Below are 19,389 nucleotides of genomic sequence, written 5' to 3' on the forward strand. Positions count from 1 at the left end.
CAAATATGGTGAAACAATATAAAATTTATTATACAACTTGGCTATGATCTTAACTTCATCTTTCATCAACATTTTATTATTATCTGTTTTATAAATACGCTTATCGAAAATATTACAACGACTACATAAAAATTCAGATACAGGCAGATTAGCCATCAAAGTAACTCCTTTCTAAACTTACGAGCCCATCAGTGGCCGAGTGAATAACACCACCGAAAACTGGTAAGGAGGGATTCGTGGATTCGCTCCTCGTAAACAGGCTGGCCATGTGGAGTTTTTCGGGTTTTATTCACGTTTTTAACACGTAAATTGGGACCAGTTTCCCATATAAAATTTTCCCGGTGGGCATCCTATTCGGCAGATCGCCCACGTGTCGCGTTACCATAAAGAAATAAACCAAACCTTAAACAAATTTTCAAATTATAGCCTATATATTATTTTATATTTAAAAATAAATTTAATGAAACTTAAAACAAACATTTTGAAATTGTAATTAAATCTACCAAATTAAAATGAAGTAGAAATATTCGTAAAAATCAAGTCTGAAAAATTTTTTAATGAAATTTTAAAAAAATTTATCAGATAATCTATTTCAAGGTAAATTTAAGGTATAATGAAAATATAATTAGCCTTATAGAATGTATAAAATGTTTTTTTCCTATAAAATTTCCTGTTCAATCTTCGTCAGATTCTTCTCTAAGCATATTAAAAATATAATGCGGTGATTGATGACTGCAAAATCTTTGCTGTAGAATTTAAAGAATTCTGTTAAATTAAATATGTATAATTTACACGTGTATAAATTTTTTATGAATAAAATTATTCAAATTTTTAAAGTTTACTGTAAGTTTTTTATTTAATATTAAAATTACTCGTGTTTACAGCCTTGCAAACAAAAACAAAATTGTGTCATTGTAGTGAATAGAAAAAAATTCTTAACAAAGAATTTTTTTGTATTCACTGTAAATTCTATTCTTAACAAAAAATTCTTAACAAAGAATTTTTTCTGCCTTGTTTACTTTAAAAATTGATCATATTTAATGGAATTCATTTAAAAATTATTTTTAAAAAAGTAAATTATTACTTTAAATGTGATAATGAAAAGTTTTGAAACCCATTATATTGTAGGATTGCAGAAAAGGTCAGATTTTCTTGTTACCGTAGAATTCGATACGATATTCACTAGGTCCCAAGTGCATAGGACCGTTTGAGAGCTGCAGTGATTTTTATCACAATTGCAGTCAAATCCAATTTTTGTATTTATAGTTTTTCCATTTGTGACAGGGTCGCGACATCTTTGTAAGTGATGAGAACTCTCATAAGCAACAGAACCATACAAAAATCTCAATTTGGGCGCTTGGAACTTTTTGATTTTTTTTACGCTCCACGAAAGTAAAAACAAAAAAAAAAAGAAATACTAAAATATTATTTAAGAAGTAATTTAATAAAGAAAAATTTCATTACGTACATTTAATTTTTTCCCTGCGTTCAAAAACACAGTATATTCTATGCTTTTGTTACTTAAAAATGTATATAGTGAGAAATATATTAATAGGATTAAGTCATTAAATTGAATTTAAAATTTTTATTTTCACGGCAAAAATTACTTTGTATAAAATAGATTTATTGGATGACAGAAAGTGAGAAATTTTATAATAATTAACAATATAGAGATTTTAAAAAAACTAGCATAACAAAAATGACTCCACCACAATTCTGAATATTTTTTCCGGAAAAGTTACGCAAAGTCACAGGTTGGTGGATTTTTTAATTAATTAAATTAAAATTTTAATTTCTTAACCGAACATTATAAAGTGCATTTAAACAAATCTTACATGCGTATTACTCATATAAGCTATATGTAACACACTGTATTTTCGCGGAATGACTGGCAAATAACACCTTTCTGTCATATTTCACATAAAGCCGATTTTAATGGGTGTAGTTCCCGGGAAAGTAGAGGAATGGGGCCCACTTAAGATATTTTGCATATTATTAAAAAAAACTTAACAATATCATGAGAAGTTATTTTAATGATGAAAACAGTGTACTCTAAGAAATAAAGTGCATGTATCAAAGTATTTGTATCTCTCTATATTTTCTTAATTAAAAAAAAAAAAAAAACATTCCACTGAGCCCCAGCCACGTGGAGTAATGGGAACCATCATATAAAAACATTGAAAAAACACTAAAACGTTAGAAATGTTTGTTCAAAAACTAAAAAACTTAAGTTTTTGCATATGATTTGTTAATTTTTTATATGTGTATCGTTTTAAAATAGTTTGTGTGTTTAATGATAAGTTCAAACACTTTAAATTAAAAACTTTGATTACAGTTTTTAATTTAAAGTGCTTGAACTTATTATTTAAAGTGCAAGAACTTGAAATTATTATTTAAATTACTTACTTAAATTATTATTTAAAGTGCAAGAACTTGAACTTAAAAACTTTGATTAAAGTTTTTAATTCATCGTTATCGTTTTGTTTAATGCACCTTCTAGAAAGGTGCATTAAACAAAACGATAACGATGCATGACTCACTTAAATCGGCATGACGGCATTCCTCTGGGATAAACCGACATGCTGGTATATCAGGGGTATACGGCAAGTATTTATTAACATAGGATAAGCATTTACGTATTTAAATATATATAAACATAGGACAGTTACAGGCAACGAATTTTTCAGCTCTATTATAATCTTAAGGAACGTCCGTTGTATATGGACTCCAGGAGTTAAGCGGTGCTTGCTTTAATTAAGTTCAATAATTAATTCAAATTCTTTGTTATCTGCCCTATTTTATTCACATTGGGTATTGTTTACGGATGAATCCTGCTTTTGTCTGCGGAAGAATGACGGCAGTATACGGATATGGTGTATCCCGGGGAAAGATACGTGCCAGTTCTTTTCGCCGAGCGTTTCCCCGGTCCCAAATCAAATATCACGCTTTGGGAAGCATCACGTTCAATCAGTAAACGTGATGCTTCCCAAAGCGTGATTTTGGGGCATATTTTCGGTACTCTGACAGCGGACCAGTATGTCACAAGAATTGTGGAGCCTGTGGTTCGGTCACTGATGCAGGCCTCACCCGACACGGCGTTCTAGCAAGATAATGCGCGACCGCACGTCGCACGGCAAACTCTCACCAGCCTGAACGAAATTTATATCCTTTCCTGGCCGGCAGCCTCGCCGTATCTCACTCCCATCTAACATCTGCGGGACTTCATCCGACGTGAGGTGCACCGGGGTCCACTGCCACATACCATAGACGACATGCGTGCCGCAGTGGATGCAGCTTGGCAAAGGATACCTCAGGAAATCATTAATCGCCTCATTGATAGTGAGAACCCGGAGTAAATAAAAGAAATTTTATTCAAAATATCGAAAGAACCCATTTCAAGAATAAAACTAAAAATGTTTTATTTAACTATATTTAATTGATAAATTTTGTTTTATATTTATTTAATCACACAAATATTATTCAATGTTTATTTAATTTATAGATGTAAATTTAAATACATAATCACGAAACACATAACTGTATATAAAAGAAGTTCAAGTTAGTTTCATCACTGAAACATTGCAAAATACAATTAAATACTCTTTCGCTTTTTTTATGTATTTGAAGTGTGCAATACTCCTTTATGATGTATTTCAAGTGTGCAATATTTCTTTATGATGTCGTGTTATTCAAATGTTGTAACGTTCAAGAAATGAAAATTATTCTTTAGGTTTTAACACATTATTTTTTATCTTCTTTATTTTCCTTCTAGGTTTCTTTACTTTCCGTTTAATTTCGGGTTTTCCTCCCTTCTTTCTTAAAGGATACTTTTTCATTAATAACACTATACTCGCTCTTTTATGTTGATTACTGTGATAACAACTTATGGCAACAACAATAACCAGTAGGAACGGTAGAGGTGTAAGATAATTCCAAGTGCTATACATCTTCCATATAGTTTTACGTATACAAGATCCATTTCTGTAAGGTAATATACGAGTAATAAGTAACATTTCTACTCTTTATAAAATTGTTAGCTTAAAATCGTTACGACACTTTCGTTACTGGGAAAAAATTAGAAACAGCAGCATCGAAAATCAATGAAGCACCCGAAATTTTTGTTACGAATTGTTTATATTGGAAACAAGAGAGAGAAGCCATTGGGAGAATGGAGATAAAGTTGAGTGGAAAACGAAATGCAATGGGATTGAGCGAAGGAAGCGAAACGATTAGGGTATTTTCAAAGAGGGCTATTCTCGCGAGGATAGTGGGTGAGCGAAGCGAGCTGGGTAAGGAAAATTACATTTTATTGTACAGATTCTAAACAAGAAATTGGTTTTTTACGATTTCTGTAATTAAAAATTTGTAGAGGATAAAATTAGTTCAGAATTAAAACTACAGATTAGAATCATTCAGTGCAAAAGTAGACCTAATAGTTTTGGGCGCCATATTTCTATATGCGCCATTGTACATTCATCAGTTGTAATCAGTTATTTATCAGTTTGTTTATTTTCGAACATTTTATTCAAATGGATAACGTCTTTGATCTAGTTTAGTATTGATATATCAGCAGATTTATGAATAATAATAGAATTTCTAAACGCGTCCTTAAACCCGAGTACACGAGTACCGGTATTCGTGGCAGGTATAATTTACAGGCGCGCCTGTCCGTTATACTTAAACGTGTGCATAAAAAGAAAAAAAAACGCGTGGAAAAGACAGAAAAAACTGATAGCTCTGTCATCCACGCGATCGGGTGTCTGGACAGGCGTGCCTGTAAAGGTAGCCAGTCCAGTCATTTAGCTATGTACAGTACATGATATTTGACAAGGCTACCTTCACAGGCAGCATTGTCAAATATCATGTAGTGTACATAGCTAAATGAATAATATACGTATTAAATACGCTTAATTTAAAATATTTGGAAATATTTATCAACATTTTTTAATTGTTTGTAAATTTTATTTCTAGAATTTATACTAAAAATTTAGTGTTAAAGATCGGAAGGTGAAAGAAAAAGGAAGCTGTATGTTATTTTTTCGAGTGCGTTTTTTTTAAACTCTTCCCGCCCTGTGGGCACTAAGAGGGCCTTTTACAAGAAGCCCATTCGGCCAGTCCCAAAATGGGGCGGCCGAGTGGTAAGGGACGGAAGCCGAAATATTCGGTCGGATCACTCCCCGGAAAATTCGATTCCGGGTTCCCCAGAGCAATAGGCTGCCACCTTGACCGCTCAGCATCCGGCCATTTTCCAGTGGGGAAGGACATAATGAATATTTTATTCAATATTAGCATTTGCAATTTTTTTTTTTTTTTTTATAAAACTCGTCTCTCTTTTTAAACTTAAGCTTTTAACCATTCCATACTAGTAAATAATATAAAAGTGTTTCAAATAAAATCTCAAAACAAATGGCGCTAGAGACAATTTTCTTATTTAAAGAGCTAGGAAAATTAGGCAACTCGTTGCTGGACTTTTTACGAATGATCCACCCAGTCACTCTGTGAGAATAAACTAAAATTTTATGATAACTTTTACTTATAATTGATATAATTTCGGATTATATATAAATTTACCATTTACTAAAACTCACCTGGAACATATCCCGTATCCATTATTACAAGAAGTTCCTGGAATTTTCAAATAAAGTTCGTCTTTAGATGGAAAAAATTGGAAGTCTTTTGCGCTTCGACATGTATTCGTTTCATTCATACAACAAATATGACATTCCGAATGACGAGTCTTACATTGGCAAGGCTTCATATTGTGATCGAGACAGACATTGCTTTTGCATTGTCCCTTGTGACAGGTTCGAGAATTTTGTCTGCAAGGCGTCCCGTCTGGTTGCATTAAACCAGAACAAAATGAAGAAATTCCATCGCAAAACGTAGTAGCGTTAAAGCATTCTATGTTGCTGAAACATGATTGCCTTTTGCTATATTCTATAATATCGCAATTGTCGTCACAGCATTGTCCTTTGCTAGGTGAACAAAGCACGCCATTTCTCAGTGTACACTGAGACGGATATTCATTAATTCTGCAACATTTGTGAACAGCTGTGCAATTTTCTGTTGAAGAATCACAATCACACAATTCTCCTTCTTCTACGATTCCATTTCCGCAATTCGATAACTCTCTTCTCAACAAACACGTTTTTATTCCTAATTAGAAAAATAATAATATAAAATTAAATTTATAGTGGACAAATATAAATAGATTTTAATTCATTTCATAAATAATATTAAACTATAAAACATTTAGAATATTTACTTGATTGCTGTATGAAGTTCTTTACAGTGGTTTTGCAACAGGTAGAAAATTTCCAATTGTTCTTGAAAGCACCATACGATATATTCGGATGCATGATGTAATTTCCATGTCTGGGATTTAAATCACCAGGACTACAAAATTGATTATCTTCAGGATCGTCTCGGCAGCCGAATGCATGTCCCAGTTGGTGTACTAAATTTAACGGTATTCTAAATCGAGGAATAATTTCTTTGTTTTCTAAATTGGTAACAAAACCAACGTTATTATTCTTTTCTAATGGTTTCGGTCCGGGACAGATTCCTCCAATCTTATTGATTTTGGAAACTGCGCATTGATTATTTGTCCAAAAATCTCTGTGAGTGAAGCAGATTAGCATGCAATATGGATGATGATACTTCGTCAAGCTTTGTAGAAATTCCTTATAATCTTTGGTTTCCATTCCGAATATATTACGGGAATGATTTTTGGTTTCGAATATGGTAATTTTCTGAACGTTGAATGCGATATCTTCTTTGTCACCGTCGAAATCAGTATTTCGGAATATGTAATCGGCGATCTTGATGTATAAAAGCATTTCTGCGATGATTTTGGCACGATTAAAGTCCATATATTCGGTATATGTATGATCTGCTACGAGTTCTAACGAGCATGTTTTTGTTTGTCTGAAAACAACAAAAGAAAATAAACAACGTAAAGAAATAATCTTCTGAAAACTGATCGTGAATTGCATCATAAACCAAAAAATGATCGAGTGACTCTCATGATTCACCATTGAAAGTGAATCATGAAGTGAAGGAGAGCCACAAAAGATGAACTTTTTCTATTTACTACATACTAATCAAAATTATAATTATTTATGTTTTTTAATTCTAAATTTACTTAGAATTAAAACAAACATTACATTAAAATCGATTACACGAGTAAGTAAATGTTAATTACTCATGTAATCGATTTTAATATACTGTACAACTAGTATATTTAATATAACAATATTATTGTTTAAATGTTAGTAATACTGTATTCTTATTTAAAGAGATATAAAAATTAATATAGATAATGTTTTAAGCTTGTTGTCCCTTTCAAAATTTAAGTAAAATATTATAAACTCACCTCATTCGTAAGTTGTTATTCAACAAATTGTAATTCTGTATTGTAGTATCGACATGATAATCTTCTCGGAAAGGTTTCATTTTAAGATGTCCTACATTTTTCCTTACTTCACACATTAACTTCCCATTCGGGTAAGATGGCCTTAATTCTATGTCTTTGACGTTATACATAATGGAAGTTTTATCGTCCTTTTTAAAAGAATATTCGTTTTTTGGCTCCAAGTAATACGTGCTAAAACCATGCTGAAAAATTCCTATAAATTGATGTTCGTAAAAATAACCAATAATTAATGATCTATTTTCATTCTTTAATACTCCTTGGTATATAGTCGATCCTGGTATTTCAGAAAGAGTATATGTTTTAATTTTATCGTCTACGTAGATAAATACATTAGCTGTTGCAAGAAACTTCGATTTATCCTTTTGTAGTCGAAAACGAAACTTATAGGATGTTCTCGGTACCATTATCAACAGACCTCCAGAAATCGGTTTGTATTCAATGACTTTCACGTTTCTTAACTGATAATTACTAGTTTCAATAGCAGATTCTTCATCAGTCACAATTTGATAAACGATCAGTATTAGAAATAAAATTAATAAATTTCGATGCATTATGGAAAAATTTCAACGAATCAAGCATATGTTCGAATTTGTTACCGCTTCGAATCAAATGTTTTTGAAAATAATTGGAATACGCAATTTAAAATTGAAAATCATTCAATTAATTAACAAAAAATTGCATTTATTTAAATTGTTTATCAAAATTTATTAACAGAGATTTATATGAAACGAAACTGTTAAATATAAAGCAAAATTTGTTTACTTTGAAGTGTTTAAAAATTACAAATATAGCAAAAGCAGATAAAAGGTTTCAATTCATTCTCATTTAATATTAAATTGCATGATGTCTTCTCTCTAAAGTTTACCCACCTGAGACCAAGTGAATAAATAAAACCCCTGGATACTGGTTTTAGATTTGCGCCTTCGAACCTCACCAAAGTGCAGTCCATGAAGACTTTTTCGGGGTTTTCAACACATCTCTAAAGCAAAATTTAAGTTGTATTGGTGAGCCTCTTTATTCCTAAATGTATCACACCGACATCAGACACAAAACCAGCCTCAAATATATCAATTTATTTTTAATAATATGCATTTCGAACCCATCTTCTATTAAAAATAGATATATTGAGACTGGTTTTGTGTGTGATGACGGTGTGATACGTCTAGAAATGACGAAGCAATTTAAACTAGTCAAGAAGGGTATTATAGTAAAATTTAAGTTATTACCTGCAGCAAAAATTTAAATCCATCTTAACACTTAAATAGGGATCGATATCCCATAGAAAGACCTCCAGAAGAGCAGACCATTTAGATTTTGTATTTGCATTTCCTTTTCACAAATTTACTTTGTACTGTTCATCTTGAAAGTATTCACTATGTATTAGAAATTATTCTATAGAGACCTTTCAGTTCATGAAATGCATAATTATAGATTGAAAGTTTTAGTTAATTTTCTATTGTTGCTTTTACATTTTAAAGTTTTATCAAAGCTGGTAGTAATTTTATAGAGAAAAAATAATTGAAAATAAATTAGTTTTAATGAAATGAATAAAATAACAGTTATAAATATGTACTATCGAGAGTCTCTGAGCCAAGTGAAAAACTCACTGACTATACAAAGGAATCAGAGCTGCTAATTTTCGAGGATTAATTTTTCCTTTCTAGAAGCCTAAATAATTCCTACTAAAGATAATTGTTTTCTTAGATATTGTGCAAAATTTCAAGTTTTTCTATAAAGGGGTTGCCGAAATATAAGCAATCGAAAAGTGCAAAAATTGCCAAAACAGATGTATTTTCTTCTTTTTTTCTTTATCCTGCATTTCTGACGCTCCCGGAGAAAAATAGTAGGTCTGTATAGCTCAAATTTTAAACTTAAGCATGGTTATGAGTGAGATGCTGACGTAACTTTAGGGGCGATAGGTCAAAGTTCAATTGGGTTCCCAGAGAGGTTATTTTATTTCTAATGCTTTATTTTACGCTGTAAAGAATAAACTTGCATGGAAACGAACGATTTTTATTTAAAATGTTATCCAGAATAATAAAAGGCTTATCTAACTTATGCAAATTAAAACTTTTTATAACGATGTTACTAACAACATAGGCCAATTAAAAGCGTTCGGTTTGTGGCCGTCGTTGACTCGACAAGACTGTACGTCATCGCCTTAGATCTTTGTATAATATCACAATAAGTAGCAAAAACAATTCAAATTGAAACAGAAACATCTGAGACGTAAACAAATTGAGCCAAGTAAAAATTATGACATTTAGATAACAGTCAAATTTTTTTCTTAGGAGTTTTTCTTTAGCAAAGGTAAGCTTGGCGCATGAAGCTTAACCCACAGGATTTTCATTATTATTTTCTATATTTCGCTTTAAAGCGCCAAAGCAAATTTAAATCGAAAGTTTATCTTTACCAAAGAAAAACTCTTAAGAAAAATTTTGATAGACATCTAAATTGTCATAATTTTTTACTTGGTGCAATTTTTTTACATTTTAGATGCTTTTATTTAGATATATTTATTCAAGTTTTCCTTTAATTTATTATATTTTACGAAAAAATATAAAATCAATTTCTAGAAAAAAATATGGAACACATTTGTGAAGACCACCACTTCCCCTCCAAAAATATATATATTTGTAAACTTATTTGTAATAATTTTTGTTTATTTACTTTATATCTTTTTTAATTATGTATTCGCGTGAACCTTAACTGTATCTTGAATAACAACCGAAGTTGTAGGAGGAAATTTGCCTATTTTACCAATCTAGGGATTCCCCTTTCCAAATTTTAATATCAACTTAAATTAATTAGAATAAAACGGTTTATTATCCAACTATCAGAAATCTCACAACATGCCAATGAATAGAGGAAGGAGCAATTAAATAATCAAAAATTATAAAGGATATATATAGAAATAGGGAACATCGCACCTCCCCCTTTGTTTTCGTCAATGTTTACATATTAAATGAAGAACTTAATCAAAGCAATCAAAGAACAATGACTAAGAGCAAAGATGAGTCATGTCAACTCAGAGATAAGAAAACACCAACTCAGAGATGACTCTATGAAAGCTCGACATCATCACCAAATAAGAAAACACTGCCTCAGCTACAATAATGACACTGCCAATGAATCATCACCCAATGATGAACTTTCTCTTGCTGGAAGGGTTTAAAAGAAGAGCTCCAACCAGAGAAAGTTCAGTTAGAGAGGGAACACAGTTCAGTCAGAGAAAGAGAGTTAAAAAGAGGCAGTAAGATAGTCAGCAGTTGGAGACACAGCTCCAAGGCAGTTGAGTTGCAGACGCCGTCACAGAGAGAGTTGTTGCAGAAAGCAGCTAGAGAGAGAGTGACAGAACAGCAGTTGCAAAGTTGCAGTCACAATCAGACAAACAGAGATCCAGAGAGTGAAACCAGACGAGTACCAGAGCAAGAGTGGTTCAAGAGAGGACGACTCAAAAAAGAACAAGCACAAGACGAAGTGCAGCAAACACCAGAAACCGCAGTCTTGGCCGTAAGGTCCACGTCACGAGAGAAGACATCTTGTTTACCTGGTATGTTGTGAGTCGCGTAAATTCGAATACCCCCGTTAGGCACCCCCTCGTTGTAGAGTTAAAAAATAGGCAATTTCCAAAATCAGGTTTTATAATTCTGTTCTAAACTTTCGTTTACGTTAATAAATGTCCTTAAATTGGTTATATCTGATTCTGCATTCTTCCTACTAATAGGCTCATTCCTGGACTTCGAAGTGACTCTTACCCTCGCGCCTTAATCACCCATTTCATCGCAAACGGCGGTGTGTCCGATAAAACACACCTGGTGGCAGGACTCTACCCAAAAAAGTACGTAAGAAATCTTTACCGCCCCCAAACCCCACAACTAGTGACAGGGGTGGGATTTGTGTTATTTTTCAACGACCTCAAAACTTGGCCTTCGACTCGTATTCAATCCGTTTTCTTGTGGTGTGTGTGTGTCAAAGGAAGGTAATAATCCCCCTAGCGGCGCCCTCGGAAACCGAGATGAGAGAGTTTAAAGTGGTGGTACTGGGAAGCGGAGGAGTGGGCAAGAGCGCCCTGACGGTCCAGTTCGTCTCCGGCATGTTCATGGAGAAATACGACCCTACCGTAGAGGATTTATACCGCAAGGAGATCGAGGTGAATTCGGCGCCCTGCGTCTTGGAGATACTGGATACCGCGGGTACCGAACAGTTCGCATCCATGAGAGATCTCTACATCAAGAACGGGCAGGGTTTCGTGGTCGTCTACAGCATCACGAATCACCAGACGTTCCAGGACATCAAAAACATGAAGGAACAGATCATGCGCGTGAAGAACACGGATTGCGTGCCGATTTTACTAGTCGGAAACAAGATGGATCTGGACAATCTGAGAGAGGTAACCCCCGTGGAAGGAATGGGGTTGGCACAGTTGTGGGGCTGTCCGTTTATGGAATCTTCTGCCAAAAATAAGTGCAATGTTAACGAGGTTTTTGCCGAAATAATCCGAGAAATGATTTACACACCTACTAAAGAAAAACAGAATTACTGCTGCTGTTCGGTTCTCTAATAACGGTCATAAATAATTGAATTCAGAATAGTTTCTCTGTTATATATCTGTTCAACGGAATCTGAATAAAACAGAAACCTGCCTAAGCAGAAAAATTCTTCAGAAAGGAGCAATTTCCTATGTTCAAAACAGAAATCTGCCAAACAAGGAAAAAATATTTAATATCATGTGATTCCAGTTTACATAGGTTTTACTGTATTTAGATAAGCAAATATATACTTGACGTACTTCATATATTCTAACCGCGATAATTATTAGGCTGCAATTTAGAAAAATTGTAGAACTATAAAGTATCACTGTCATTCGTCCATCTGTCTTTCCTTAATCTCAAGAATGAAATTAGACAGATGAAATCTGAGACCAGATATGGAAACCGTAGGGGCGGAAGGCCCCGATTAACTATATACAAACTTCTGATGCAAACCGAAAGACACGTTAATTTCAATTCAAAACTTTTTCCCAAAAAACGGTTAATAGATGACTGGCATGACTGTTATTAAAGGAGAAGTATGATGTACAGATGCTACAGTACTAATCTGAGGTGAAAAGCATATATTTTAAATTAAATAAATTAAAAATATGACATCATAATGCCGGGCTGCAATTTTTATATGTCACAATAAATAATTGCCCGTTCCAGCTCGAAAATTTATATTCAGAGAAATCATGTTACTTTTCGTTTTAAATTTTAATATTTCCTAGAATTATTCTCACAGAAGTTTTATTCTGTATAATTTTGTTTTTCTTGAATATAATTATGTTGGCATAAAGGATTATTTAAATAAAAACAAAATCCAATAAAAGACATTGCAATATTTTAATTAAATCATAGATAGTTTTAATCATTTTCAAGACTTGTTTCCTTAATAAATATGGAAATATTTATTTAATTAAAGAATTCATCGAAGATTATTAAAGCATACATAATTAATCAGTGTTTTTAAGAATATGTCATATGAAATAGAATCAAAAGTATTTGTTTGTGTATTCATCTGTATTTGTGATAAAGTATTTTTGTATATTTATATAAGTCCACAAAGAGGTACAAAAACTTAAGTCAGAGCTCTTAGACACAAGAGAGGCTAGACATCGAGATGCATTCCAAACACCCATGACTAATACACTCAGCAATATCTGCATTCCTGGTAACCCAGGGGCCGTATTCTGATCACTGTCTCTGGTCTCTCGTCTCTCACAAGTCGGTCGCTGATTGGCTAATCCAAATGATTAGCCAATCAGTGACTGGCTTGTGAGAGACGAGAGACCAGAGACAGTGACCAGAATACGGCCCCAGACTTAACCACAATAGACAATCCACAAATGGTAATCCAGCCATCGTTAGCATACACCTCTCCCCTTCGGTCAAACAGTTTTGAACAGTTTACTTTTAAACACCCTCGATACCATAATAACGAATTCAAAGCGAACAAAGTACACACTTCTAACCTTAGAGCAAAACAGGTATCTTCAACTGCCCCTATAAGGCATGATCCTGCTACACCCAGTGTTTCCCGTAGTTTAAACTCTCCACAGAATTGGAGAGGATAAAATACACAGAGTTACTTTTCATTCACTCACCCAACTGGATAGAACAAGATCGAAATTGGGATCGAAACAAAGGGAATAATACTAAACATCAACCAGTGATGATTATATCAAGCGAGGTAGTTTTACCAAACGTAGAATGTTACATCTGTGGGAACAGAGGACATTTCGCAAAATTTTGTAGGGCTCGCACCACTATGCAAAGAAATCAAAGCATAATGGGACCAAGATACGTCCAATCAAATAATCTTCCAAAAAAATGGGGTAGTGACCCCTTCCTCTCGGAGAAACGGAAGGGACGCTCAGTAGAAAATCAGTGTTCTCCAAAAAGAAGTAAAATTAGTGTTGAACCTATAGTTAAATCCCCCAATTTGCTTAAGCTACAAAAAACAAATAATAATCGAAAATCACCTATAGTGTTAAGGAATGCACAATATCATTTTAAGGAATTAAAGGATCTAGTTGCAGAATGCGTAGTCGAAGGTTCGAAAATTTTACTTCTGATAGACACAGGTGCAAAAGTTACACTTATTTCTAAAGTTGTTCTGGCCAAATTAAGTTCAAATCCTCCCAAATCAAGTAAACCCTTGATCCCAATCCATGGAATCACAGGGCATAAAATACGTAGTGAGGGAATTTATGATCTCAGCATCCGATTAAAAGACCCTTACGTTTTTCACATCCATGCTATGTAGTTGAGCCCTCTATCACAAATCCCTATGAGGGAATGTTAGTTAGGAAAGGTCGAGACTTACTTGAAAGGTTTAATATTTATGTTCTCTTCAGCCAAAACAAACTTTTCCTAATAAGAAAACAGAAAAATTTTATTGGGGAAAATCAGAAGGAGATCTTTCTCAAAGGAATAAAAGTGAAACTCACCGGAAAATATCTAAATCCAAATTAAATGAAGTAAAGACTTCAAATTTAAAAAAAGCGTGAACAAAGGAATAGGAGTGACTTTCCTACTGTTAAAGAGAGGAGAGCTGTCAGACTTGTTAAAGACTGTACTCTTCCCTCTAGATGTGAAGTGATTCTACCTGCAAAGGCCAGAAATAATTTTAAGACTCAATAAAAAATAACTGGAGTGATGGAGCCAATTGACTTCAAGATCAATGGTATCATAGGAGCTAAAGTGTTGGTCACAACAAATCATAAACGAAATCTCCATCATGATAGTAAACATAAAGGACACCCATTTCAAATTGGAGACCGAGTTTATGTGAATATCACGCAACATCTCCGTGGAACAATCAAAAAGCTTTCACTGCGATGGAAGGGACCCTTTAGAATCACGAAACAACTTAGTCCTGTTAATTTCGAGGTGCAGGATATTAAAACTAAAACAAAACTTCAACTACATGCAAATAGGTTAAAACCTGCTGCTGTGGGAAATGGAATTAACCCAATCCCAGAGGATAACCTAGAAGGTACGATAGTAGATAACTCACCAGAAACATTAGGTCATCAAGATAAGAATAAGGAGAACAGTGACAGCAGCGTTGCCAGATTTGGCTACTTTGCGCCAAATTGGGCTACTTATTTTTCAGTTTGGCGTTAAAAAAAGCATTTGGCGCACTGGCTACTTTTTGGGCTACAAAAATTTGACTTGGCTACATTTTGGGCTGGTTACACAAATTATTTCATCCTTTGTTTTGCGCACAGAACGGTAATACTTGTTGTGCTGTCTACTTGTTTTGTTTTTAAACAAAGTATAATTTATCTAAGTTTTATAATTTATTTATTATTGGTATTAAAATGGGAAAATGGACAAAGTATTCTCGGTCCTTTCGGAAAGAATGGCTTCAAGATAAAAATCTTAAAGGTAAGCACCTTTAAGATTTTTTTCTTGAAGCCATTCTTTCCGAAAGGACCGAGAATACTTTGGGGAAATTTTCCTCATTAAGTTGCATTTTTAAATATTTTGGCAAATGGCGTAATTTTAAATTTACTTAATTAAATTTAAACTTTTTAAAAAGATAGCTCCAGTAAGTATTCAGTCATGCTTGACAGGAGACTTTTTAGTTTATAATAGCTTATTTTTTAAAGAAAATTTAATATAAATTCCAGATAAATGATATCCTAGAAAGAAAGAAATAAGAAAAGAAAATGCATCTATAAACAAAAATGACTAATGGTAAATGCTATGCTATACGGAATGGTACCAAACATGGTTACTAGGGCGTAATTTTTATAAATTTTAATTGTTTTTGATAAAATTAGTAACAAATAACGTTACGCTAATTGCAACTGTTTGCCAATGTCAGCTTCTTGTAAATGTCTTATATAGTGTTACATGTAACATACAAAATTCATATATTACAAGAATGCTATTATTCCTCAACAACAATCAAATGAGCAAAATGAACATGAAGTACTAAAATTTGAAATTATCACGTTGAAAAATCACTGGTAAGATCATCATCATCAGAATCTTTTTCACTAGAATGTTTTTGTATGGTTGAAGCAGATGATGATTTCCAAGTTTAACATTTATTGCTATAAGAACTCGATTTTGTAGTTTAGTTTTCATTAAATTTAATTGTAAAAAAAATACATTTAACTGCTGCATTTGAATGAGAAAGCAATAAAAACATCTATTTACTGTCAAAGTAAAGTAAAAAAATACAGAAATATAGAATAAAAATGAATGTTTTGAAAGGAAAGGTATTAAGATTTCATGAATGGTACTTAGGAAAATGGTGTTGGGTTGAAAGTTTATCTTTACCAAAGAAAAACTCTTAAGAAATATTTTGATAGACATCTAAATTGTCATAATTTTTACTTGGTGCAATTTTTTTTTTACATTTTAGATGTTTTTATTTGGATATATTTATTCAAGTTTTCCTTTAATTTATTATATTTTACGAAAAAATATAAAATCAATTTCTAGAAAAAAATATGGAATACATTGAATTTCGGAATTTAAATGTATAAAGATGTTGATAATATTAAATTTATTAAAACAATACTTCGTTTCAAAACGGTTTATTGAATATTTAAATTTATAATTTTAAATAAAATACTTAAAATATAAGTTTTTGAGATTTCAAGATATGTAAAATTGAATATGAAGTAATTTTAATTATTTAAAGCTATTAAAAACGAAAATAAAATCCAATTACATATTATAAGAGTAAAATTATTGTTTTTTTATGTGTTCAGTACTTCGTTATGCTATCGGGTTATTCAATTCTAATAAAGTCCCAAATAATGAAAATCACTCTTTAAATTTCAAGGCATTTTTTATTAACTTCTTAGTTTTCTTTTTTATTATCTTTACTTTCTATCTACTTCAGATTATATTCTCCCTTAAATGACTGTTTTTCGTTAATAAAACTTCAACTTGCTCTTTTATGCACTTTCCTGTTCCTTCTTTGCCTTTTTCTGTTGAATATTACGTAAACAACTTATGGCAACAACAATAACCACTAAGAACGGTAGAGGTGTAAGAAAATTCCAAACGCTGTACATCTTCCATATTGATTTACGTATACAAGATCCATTTCTGAAAGATAATAAATGAAACATAAATAACACGTCTAATTAGTTTTAGAATGTAATTAAGTAATAAAACTGAAAAAATTTAATAACAATGTATTGTAAGCACTGCTCAAATTTTAATAAATAATTAGTATCTAATTAGAATGTAGAGTTATATTTTAACATTACTTTAAGAAACGATAATAATCTATTTTGTTGAGTGTGAGTGAAATGTTTTTATCTTTCGTCAAATCGACTAAACTTTAAGCCACTCTAACTTTACAAATACACACCTAATATCATTGTGTATTTACCAGGGCTGTGGAGTTGCGTAAAAATCTACCGACTCCGACCAGGGGCGGAGTCGGAGTCGGAGTCGGTAGAGTTTTACGCAACTTGTTACCGAAAGAGACCCGGAAATTCTGATGTCATCACGTGACCTCAGAATAAAGGATTCAATAAATAGAGTTCTAATAAAGATAGAACGTAGAAACTTTTTATTCCAAAGCTAAAAAACTCTTCTAAGTAATATATAAATATGTATTCGATAATGTTTACTTTTCTAGCTGTTATATATAACAGAGGAAAAGTGTAGCGCTCAGTCGAATAATATCCCCTCCCAAATTTTTACATTTTTGGACTCAGGACGTCTTGAAATTCCGAGATATGCAAAAGATTCGAGGTTTTTTCTGTGTGTGGATATTAGACTGTGTGCGTGGGGCATGATTTTGTCACCCTGTTTGAAGCCTAATAATTTCTGTAGTCAGAGTGGTCAGAATCGCAGTCAGATGGTTTAACACAAGAATTAGTTATTAAGCGTCAAAGTGGTTGAACTAAATCGTGTCCCCATATACATTCTAGCATCTTAGGCGAGAACATCTAAACAGGCTTTACTGTAATATAATAAAATGACAAAAGAGCTTACTTTGAGGGTAGCGACGAGTTTTATTATTAGGCCTATTATTTTTTTAATTTTGAACGCTAATAACGTGTAAAATATTCATTAAGACATATGACATATGACCCCTTTTATGTCTTCACCCTGTCGACATTTAATTAAGAACAAAAATTTAATAGTATTAATGCCCCTTTATACGCAAGCTACAGTGTCACATTTCGTTTCTTAAACGTTATCCATTCTGAGGTATTGTTTAATATCTCAGAACAGAAAATAAAGAAATTAAACAAATTAGACGCCAACACACACGCGCGCGCAAATTTTTCCCCTTTTATTGACTTTTTTGGGGGGTTCGGAAGGTCTCCAAACGTGTAGATTTGCAAAAAACACTTGGAGGGTCAAATTTGACACGATTCCAATACTTTTCCGTTTTATATACATAAGAAGTTGGAAAGTAAAAAGGAGTCGAAGTCGGTGGATTTTTTGACGACTCCGACTCCGGCTAAAACACCAAAACTCCACGACTCCGACTCCGACTTCGACTCCACAGCCTTGGTATTTATGTACAAACGTCAAATGGTATTATATCAAAGTATATAATACTGTATATCACAAGGACATAGTGGAAAATGTAGAGTACAACAGCTTTCGTCGTCAAGAAAAATCTACAGTATGTCAATATCTCTTATAACCATGGGCGTAGCGAGGGGGAGCCTGGGTGGGCACGGCCCCTCCCAGGAAACCTGGTGCCCCCCCAGGAAATCACAGCCGAAAAAGTGTTGAGTCGATTTGTAAACACCTAAAGCTAAAATAAAAGTTTTGAATACTAAAAAAAAGGTGAACGGCTTGCTCGGTGCCCAATAATGAACAATAATTTGAAATAATTCAATTTTGTGTCAGGTTGGCCTCCACTAGGCCCCCCATAACAAAACTCTGGCTACGCCCATGCTTATAACCAGCAGATATGACAACAAATCTAGACAATAATTTCTTCTGTTTCCATATGAAAACTACATTTTATAAGTATTGCCACCTTTTTAAATATTCCAGCAAATAATTTAATATCGTAAGAACATTTTCGATCGACTTTAAAGATCTTCATCAGTTAAATAATAAAGTAAAAAGAACATTAAAGTAATAGAACATAAGTTAAAATTACGAAAAAATAATAACTGCGCATGCGTTTGTAATGATGTGCGCTTAATGGAATGAATACAAAAAGATAGGAATATCTATATCTATATCTATATATCTATATATATATATATATAAATGGACATGTATGTCCCTATATTTCACTTTTTCGCCAAAACTACACATCGGACGTGAATGGTGTTTGTATGTGGTGGTATCCCCAAGTCTCCATTCGTGCATAGGGGTGGTTGCGTCTCGATAGCTATAAGGGTGCGGGATATATGAGGCTGAAAGTGGTTGAAAGTGGCTTTCTATTTCGAATGTTTTGTTCGA

The 19,389-nt window shown here is 32.9% G+C and overlaps 2 protein-coding genes across 2 annotated transcripts; one reads left to right on the forward strand and one right to left on the reverse strand.

Moving 5' to 3' along the window:
- Positions 1–3,510: 3,510 nt before the first annotated feature.
- Positions 3,511–8,023, reverse strand: LOC111641017 (disintegrin and metalloproteinase domain-containing protein 10-like). The gene is made up of 4 exons (XM_023387123.1): positions 7,376–8,023; positions 6,266–6,927; positions 5,589–6,156; positions 3,511–3,981 (listed from the first exon to the last, which is right to left on the reverse strand). The coding sequence occupies exons 1-4, from the start codon at positions 7,984–7,986 to the stop codon at positions 3,720–3,722; spliced, it is 2,103 nt and encodes a 700-aa protein (XP_023242891.1). The 5' UTR covers positions 7,987–8,023; the 3' UTR covers positions 3,511–3,719.
- Positions 8,024–11,125: 3,102 nt separating this feature from the next.
- LOC111641018 (ras-related protein Rap-2c-like) lies at positions 11,126–12,235 on the forward strand. Its single transcript, XM_023387125.1, has one exon. The coding sequence runs from the start codon at positions 11,454–11,456 to the stop codon at positions 11,997–11,999; it is 546 nt and encodes a 181-aa protein (XP_023242893.1). The 5' UTR covers positions 11,126–11,453; the 3' UTR covers positions 12,000–12,235.
- The last annotated feature ends 7,154 nt before the right edge of the window (positions 12,236–19,389 follow it).

Source organism: Centruroides sculpturatus, unplaced genomic scaffold (assembly GCF_000671375.1).
Source record: "Centruroides sculpturatus isolate CEXI.00-Female unplaced genomic scaffold, Cexi_2.0 scaffold1484, whole genome shotgun sequence".
In the NCBI taxonomy this organism is placed as follows: domain Eukaryota; kingdom Metazoa; phylum Arthropoda; class Arachnida; order Scorpiones; family Buthidae; genus Centruroides; species Centruroides sculpturatus.

Bases quoted from the DNA above. Each gene is read 5' to 3' on its own strand.
- LOC111641017 (XM_023387123.1), bottom strand. From the start codon at position 7,986: ATGCATCGAAATTTATTAATTTTATTTCTAATACTGATCGTTTATCAA. The intron at 6,928-7,375 runs GTGAGTTTATAA...TGTTGTTTTCAG, and splicing joins AATAACAACTTACGAATGAG to ACAAACAAAAACATGCTCGT. The intron at 3,982-5,588 runs GTGAGTTTTAGT...ATTACCTTACAG, and splicing joins GGATACGGGATATGTTCCAG to AAATGGATCTTGTATACGTA.
- LOC111641018 (XM_023387125.1), top strand. From the start codon at position 11,454: ATGAGAGAGTTTAAAGTGGTGGTACTGGGAAGCGGAGGAGTGGGCAAG.